This window comes from Diaporthe citri (genome assembly GCF_014595645.1).
Source record: "Diaporthe citri strain NFHF-8-4 chromosome Unknown scaffold_7, whole genome shotgun sequence".
In the NCBI taxonomy this organism is placed as follows: Eukaryota; Fungi; Ascomycota; class Sordariomycetes; order Diaporthales; family Diaporthaceae; genus Diaporthe; species Diaporthe citri.
Genome location: NW_025064852.1, coordinates 3,910,405 through 3,918,340, shown reverse-complemented (window position 1 = coordinate 3,918,340; position 7,936 = coordinate 3,910,405). Strand labels below are relative to the sequence as shown.

Genomic DNA, 7,936 nt, shown 5'->3' with positions numbered 1-7,936 from the left:
CATATGAGTCTTTGAGACTCCGTTTTAGGCTATGTCCTGTCCCATTGCTAGTTCCACAGCCTGCGACGAGACTTTAATTCGAGTTCCTTTGGACCAGGAGGACCACACGAGCATACACGCCTGCCCCACATGACAAGGGATAGGACGGAGTTTAGGACTGATTATCTAGGCATCTTGATCAACAGATAATGAATCATGTTCGCGTTTTGTGTCATTCAGGCCTTGTGCTTAATTCAAAATGATTCGTTGTCCCGTGTTGATTGAACGTGCTTTGCGAAAATGGGAATGATTCTTAAGAGCTAACGTCCCCGGCTCAGATTCCGGCCGCCCCCCGATTCCGGCCGCCTTTCCCACACAAACTCTCACTTTTCAACCTTCTACAATAAATCCAAATTAAATCCCGTAACCCTAGCCTCAGGCTTAAAATATAGGATTTTAAAGGAAAATTATAATATATATACTTAAAGAAATTTATTATAATTATATTATTTTTAAAATAATTCTTAAAAGTATAATACTTAAAATATCAAGGATCTTTAATATCTTATATAAGAACCTTAATATTTACTTTAAAGTAAATGTTTCTTTTATAAAATTAAATATAAATTTTATTTCTTTAAAACTTTATTTAAAGATTAATATATAATATAATATTAAAAGATATTATATTAAAAACTTTATATTTATAAAGATATTTTAAAATATAATTTTTTTAATTTCTTTTATAAAAATTATATATAAGAAAAACATAAACTTATTAATATTTTCTTATAAAAATTTTAAATATATAAAAGAGTTTATATATTTTATAATAAAATATTTATTATTTATAATAAAATTTAATTATAATTATTTCATTAAAAAAATAAGTATAAAATTAAAAAATATAAGCTATTAAGAATTTTATATATTATATATATAAATCTTAATATTTTTAATAACTTAAGTTTAAGAATTATTTTAAAATTATTGTATTAAAGTTATATTTTTTTAAAGTATTTTAATATAAGAATATATTTAAAATCCTTTATTTTAAACTTAGTGTTAGGGTTGTAGGATTTAATTTGGATTTATTATAGAAGATTGATAAGTGGGTATCTTATAGTGCCAGTGCACCAGAAAACGACTGGCCGGAATCGGGGGCGGCCGGAATCTGGGCCGGGGACGTTATTCCAAGCAAATAAGTGGTGTCGTTTTTACTTTGTACACATATGCTTCTTAAGCAGTATGCATCCAGTCCCTTCATACAGTGATAAACGCTTAAACACCCAGCGTTAAAAAGATATACAATGCCGATAGCAGTAGGCTTTGAACACAATTACAAGAAATCAAATCTTGGTAAACGAGTGTTAGCCTTTTTTCTCAAATGCTGTATCCAAATCCAACTATGAAATAATTCAATGACCCACCCCAGTCAAGATGCGTGATTTATATGTAGGGTCTGGGGCTTTTGATCATTTGACGCGATCCTCAGTGAGTTGGAACACACTGGGGCTCACATTATGATTATTAACGCTCCTCGGTAATACTAAAAATACCGAAAGGTAGGGCCAGAACCGGAGACCAGCAAGAGATCCAGGATAAAATGACGAATCGGATTATTCCCACTGATTCTAAGCCTCGCCATCTACCCAGTAAGCCTATCATGCGGAAAGCGTGACATCAACAAATTGTAAATGGAGGTCCAAGGCTGAGTAAGATCATTCCTCAGATCGAACTCAAGCAGGCACGCAACCCTTGTGTGTGTCCGACCGACTATTACCCACATTGTCAGCAGTATTTGTTCAGTGTGTCCATGTCATGATTGTATGAACGTGTCCATAAATAATTTTGTACGTAAATGCCCATAATGTAGTTCACGAGGCCTATTGTTTCAAGCTGTATGTCGGCATCGGGGAGATTCCCCTACATCAGAATCGATGAGACTGAACCTGGTAGAGTTTAACTCGTTTAGGATTCTTCTTACAATTTAAGCCTAGAGGTGTAATAGGAGATCCTTTTAAGGACAAGCATATGTGGTGAGGATGGCTGCTGTCCTCAAGTACGTGACCTGATGCCATCAACACGACAGAGGCGATGATGGCTGTCAGCCTCAGTTGTATGTCGATGGGCGTAGAAGAGTGGCGGATTCTTCTTCTGCTTGGTCCTTTGATCAAGACCAGTGATGGCATAGTCACCAGAGACGCGGCAAGAGACGGCAGTACCTACGTGGGAGTTGGAAGATGGTTGGACCAGTCAGCTGAGTGAGATCGTAAGACCCACGCAGATGTTGAATATGGGATGCTGATGGCAGGCACTGTGAAGCAGCTAGTAGACACAAAACACGTTGCGGCTGAGCGCCAGCGGTTCTTGGGGCCAACACTCGGCAGGCTCGGTCTGCTAGGTGATTTGACACTACTCACTGATTGGATATATGTCGTGCCTTGTACCGGAAGGCTGGGACTTGCAGTTGTGGTTCCGTGTGTGTGCCTGGCTCAGACACGTCCTCATTGAGCTGCGCCGCAGGAAGGATCGACAAAGGGTAATGGAGTCACCGGCTTTAGCAAAGCAACTATATTGTGCCGCCCTAAATATCGAAAGTGACATTGTCGTACTAATCATTCACCTCCCCATAGCGTCACATGGTTCTCCACATTCTAGGAAATCAATAGATGTATTTATTAAACGTAGCGTACTGCTTGGTTCAAATCAATTTATTTACAGCAGCATCTTGTTTTTCTTTTGGACATCCTTGCTTTCAAACGAGGCTCCCCGGGTCGCAAGCATTCTTTTGGCAAGCTGAGCCGGGAGTTAGCAGCCCAAGTAGACACGGGAAAGCCAGCGCGCTGTGAAAAAGCCGGTGAAGCGGCCAAGGGAGGCAGTGAGCACAGAATGCCAAGTAGCTCACCGGAACTCTGCTTCTGGGCTTCTTTCACCTACGGGATGCGGGCGGGCAACGCTAGGCAACCCTTCCTGCGTAACGAAAAATGAGGGCATATCGAGAAGCAGCGGACTCGGATGGCGTTCCATGCACAGACAGATAAGGCTCATCCACAAAGGCAATGCGAGTTCCCCAACACCGTCCGATCGGCGGTCCGTGTTGCGAGGTCATAGTAGTTTCCTGGAGATGTCTATTTTGAATTGATCCTTACTCATGGACAACTTGCCCCGGATTACCCCCGTGTTGAAACTCGGAAGACCTCTGAGAGCTCATTGGCCAAGGGCCGATTACCCTTGAAAGACGGTGAGCAATCGGGGCAAGCCAAGTCCCGACCCATGAGCAAAGGAAGGCCGTAAAAAGCATGGCGCAGCGGGGAGCCACGGAAGTCGGTTTAAGCGTGACCGGACATGACTTTGCATCGGCTTGCGGGCCGTCTGACCTCGAGAGGGCGTGGGGGCCGGGGTTGAACCGATCAGCCCTACGGAGATGAACGTGGGTTCCTGCCACGGGCTGCCACGCTTCCGCCCTGGCGATTAACGTTGTATCCCGTCAATTCGGGTCAGGCACGCATGGCCTACCGGGATCCAGTTGGCGATAGAATACAGAGACAGGCTTAAGCGAGGCATGGGGCTCACCGATATGGAATGTAAGCCAAATATCGGTCCCGAAGCTCGCCCGGATGGCTCTTGGCCGTGGAATTATTGAAGAGCTGCATTCTCTTGCATATTCTCACATTGCAGTGCGTATTGCTTTCAACACGGCGATCCTTCTCTTTCTAGTGATATTCCCCAGTTTGGAAAATCCGGTTCGTGGCGCTGTCTAAGTCCAACTTCAAAGCCATCACAGTTACACGGGGTGAACGTGAACACCTGCTGATGCTCACCGATCAGTACTAGTACTTACTCACCCATGCTAGCACTGGAAACACCGGAAAGCTGTCACACGAGCAACTCTGACAGTTCTTGACGGTATTGACCATCATCCCCTCGTACGTAATATCTTTTCACTCTGACCACCACAACAGCGATGAGGGCAATCAACACTAAGCAGAGCATTCGCAATGCTCAGTCTCTGTGATTATACAGCGAGAAAAAAGTCAGCATAGGTGGATTGTGATCCCGAATCGTGGGAATCCCCAGTATCTCGTGAGATGTTGAGACTTCAATCATGAGCTTCGGGTGCATTCCTGTTGGTTAGAGCCCCGGTGGATCCTTCATGTATGCGCGCCCTATCAACTATGTGGCCCTGAGCCACGCGGTGGCCAAGGCAGCTAGAGAACGTGTAAGTACTCACTTCAACAGACTTGGAGCCTTGTCATAAGCCCCAGTTAGACTGCGGCCGCCGGAGGGGCAAGAAGAGGAGTTACTCCTCGTGTTGGACGCGGTTTAGATGACTGTATGATGAACTCCGGGGGCTGATGTCGCCCAGCTGATAAGTATAAAGAGGGCTAGTATCCTGCCGCATTCTTCGTCTTTTCCTCAATCACTCTATTATCCTCATCGATATCCGGCAAGCACCTCCCAACTTCAGAACAAAGTTTTTCTCTTCCAAACCAAAAAGGTCACAATGCAGTTCACCTCCAGCCTCGTCTCCCTCCTCCTCGCTGCGGTCACCACCGGTGTCCAGGCCCTCCCCGGATCGCCCATCGACCAGCGTCAAGAAACTCCAAGACTCTTCGTCAAGTTCTGGGCCGACTCATCCTGTGGGGCGGACGGCGGCATCTGGGTTGAGGACACCGTCTGGTTCCAGGACCCCGTCGGCACCTGCATCGATGTGAGCGTCTGGCGCGACTTCAGCAGCGTCGAGATCATCACCAACACCGCAACTCATGACCGTACGTCACACCTCAAATAATTTGTGTGCAAACCCTGCAAGATTACTCTGCTGACCTCTTCTTCTTCCTAGTCCGTGCATACTCACTGAAGAACTGCGCTGACACCGGCGAGGACGCCCACTATATCACTATCCCTGCTGGGAAAACAACTGAACCTCACTGCTTTGCTCAGAACGTCGGGTCTGTGAAGTTCCTGTGAGAGGAAGTGAGAGATCGAAGACATGGGGATGATAGGAAACGAAGAAGAAGTAGGGATCCGGCGGTGGTAGCCTGAGGGTATTCAGGCTTAGAGTTGTAGCCTCAGGGACAATTTTTTCATTATCTCTTATCATGTTCCTATCTCATTCCAGACGCTCCTTATTCACGTAGCCTAGAAATAATCCAACCCCGGGGATTTTTACTTGCACGGCCAAATCCAAGTGTGCATGTTACAGTCTACTAAAATTAGTGTGTGGTAACGAATTTCAATCACCACCTAGATCGTTCGATCTAAGTACCTGGTGCAAGCTCGTAGTGAAGGCCCGAGCGAACATTGGCCGACGACGAAGGACACATACATTTGGTCAGGTGGAAATTCTTTTTCCATTTGGTTCAAATTTCATTTTGGTAGCCAAACAGAACCAGGGGGATGATTATTTGAAGAGTGTGTGAGCGTTCTTGATTTAACTTTGTTGTGTCCTTAAATCTTAAACTAACACGCTCACATGGAACGCTACTACTATCGGTGACAGTTCGCTCCATGTAGTTACCTCTTGGCCTGTGACTAGATGAAATTTGCCTGATTGAATGGCTTAAGAGCACTCCCCGCCTTGAGAATAATTGAACGTCGGACATACCACATTCAATATTCTCGAACGCTCAAGATAACAAGGATGGATGCCAACAAACCCACAAGCCCTTTGGCAATACCAGAGCTCCTGGAGCAGGTGTTACTGTGCCTCGCCTAGGGCGAGATTCTGCAACTACAGCGAGTCAGCCGTTTTTGGCTCGACACAATTTTCGACTCACCGTCGCTACAGCAGAAGCTTTTTTCCCAGCCGCTTCCCCCGTCGAAACAAGCGGGAAGGCTTCCTGAGTTCAATCCCATCGTCGAAGCACTCTTCCCTTTCTTATTTGAGCCAGACAAATATGCGTGCGACGGCCCTTGGTTGTTCAAGGGCACGGCTGCGAAGACAATCCAGCATTGGGCCGGGGACCCCGCCCGTGGCCAGGCTATACTCCGGCCAGAGGCCTCTTGGCGGCTGATGCTACCCGTGCAGCCAGCCGCGCCTATCGATGGTATCTTGAAAACTGAGAGGAATTCTAACGATGACGGTGCTGAAAATGTACTGGAGTGGTATGGGGTAGATCCCTCTAAACATGCCTCAGCTTTGGCATCAAGGTCGGACATAGGAACCAATGCCACCATGGGACTCTTATACGACATTGTTCTCCACTACTTCAGCAGTTGCGACTGGGCCACATCAATTTGCGTGCAATGGAACATGTTCGACACAGGATGCCGCAAGGTCTTCAAGCTAGGAAAGTACGAGAAGGTGAAGACACAAAACACAATCACCGTCCATGTCACACCAAGGCGCGAAGGTGTGTGGCATGTGCCAACCTCTTGGCCCGGTCTGAGAACAGTACTCGGCCTCCCGGCTGGACTTGTGTGCGAGAGCAACAAAGCAAATCGATACCCTGGTGGTTATTCCCACGGGGAATATCAGATATGGGGAAAACTCGCGGCGGGATTGGAGTCAGAACTTGACATGGAGTGGCGTGAGAGTCGCGAGAGTGGTGAGAGTGAATTCTTGGCGCTGCACTGGGAAACATATTAAAGCTGGTTATACCAAGTCTAGTCTTGCCTATGTTGACTATGATGAGGAGCGAGGCCTCAAGGGATCCAGAGACTGGACTTGCAGTGTAATAACTGAGTTCACTTCATTATGTGAGATTTCCGCAGGAATTCACTGAGGAAGAATGCAAGGCCGACCCAGTAGTGGTTCTCGCCTCGAAGCGCCTGGACACTTGCTGAGCCTGAAAGCATGCGCAACCAATTGTGTGGGCAAATTTGGAGCATTACGAAAACTTGAGTTCCTTTAGATCAACACGTGTGAGAGGGTATATAGAATTACTGCTAGCAAATTCCACATCCCGGCCAAAAAACCATAATAACCAATCTGCCCATTGGTTATTCTAGCAGTATATAAGAGCCATACCGTCATAATCTTAGGCTCAGAAGTTATAAGTTAGGTGAGCAAATATTATAAGTTAGCTAAATTAAGTATAGCTAGAATATAGAGATAGCTTTAGACGGCTATCAGGTATAGTAACATTAAGTGTAGATATAGTAGTTATTGTAAAAGAGTATTAATATGAGAATGTTTGAGATTTGGTGTATTTTACTATTAAAAAGAAATGTGGGTGTGTGGCGACTGTTTGGCTGTGGCGCGATTTACGCGCCTACTGCGCTAGCAGTAGGTAAAGCGAAGCAGGGCCACCTACGGGTAACGAACGTTATCCGCCATGGGCCCTACTCGCGTCCTTCTAGCGATCAAGGGCGTGACGAAAGAGCAAGGGCACAAGGAATTTATCTATAAAAAGAGAGACAGCCACAAGGTAGAAGGAAGACAGAGGAGGGAGGCCAAGTTCAGTTATACTACTTAGGCGCTGCCACTTAGCCACTCAGCCGCGGCATATACATATTCACTCTGCTCGTATTCACAACCCTTACACCAGCGTCATCACATCGCTCACCTCAAGTTCTTCAATCGAGTTAGGCCCCGTGACATGCCACTGGTCAAACCCGGATCCAGTTGCAACAGTATCGATGTCGGTGGTGGAGGGATCATGATGAAGACTGTAGATCCTTTCGATGTCGCCAGCACGGTTGTCGAAGCTGATGTCAAGGTTGAGAGAATTGCCGTCTTTCTCTTCCCATGCCCGGCCTGGTTCGGGTGCTGCATGTTCAGGGCCAGCTGGAGTCTCGTCTACGCTGGGTTGAACCTGCGCTTGAGACATTGAATCTTGTTCCTCGCTGGGTGCTGCAGATATAGTGTCCTCCCACTCCGGGAGGAAACCCACCCCGCTGCAGGTCGTATATCCGTCGGAGTAATCATCATAGCCATACTCATGCCAATCTCTCTATGTCTGTGATAGGCTTGCGCACGTGGTACTTAATTTTGAAGTGGCCGTTGCAT

The 7,936-nt window shown here is 46.2% G+C and overlaps 1 protein-coding gene across 1 annotated transcript; it reads left to right on the top strand.

Moving 5' to 3' along the window:
• Window positions 1-4,486: 4,486 nt before the first annotated feature.
• Window positions 4,487-4,953, top strand: INS49_014203 (uncharacterized protein; the record flags this gene model as incomplete). Its single annotated transcript, XM_043174894.1, has 2 exons — window positions 4,487-4,754; window positions 4,826-4,953. 2 exons carry the CDS (start codon window positions 4,487-4,489, stop codon window positions 4,951-4,953), a joined length of 396 nt encoding a protein of 131 aa, XP_043021839.1.
• Window positions 4,954-7,936: the final 2,983 nt, after the last annotated feature.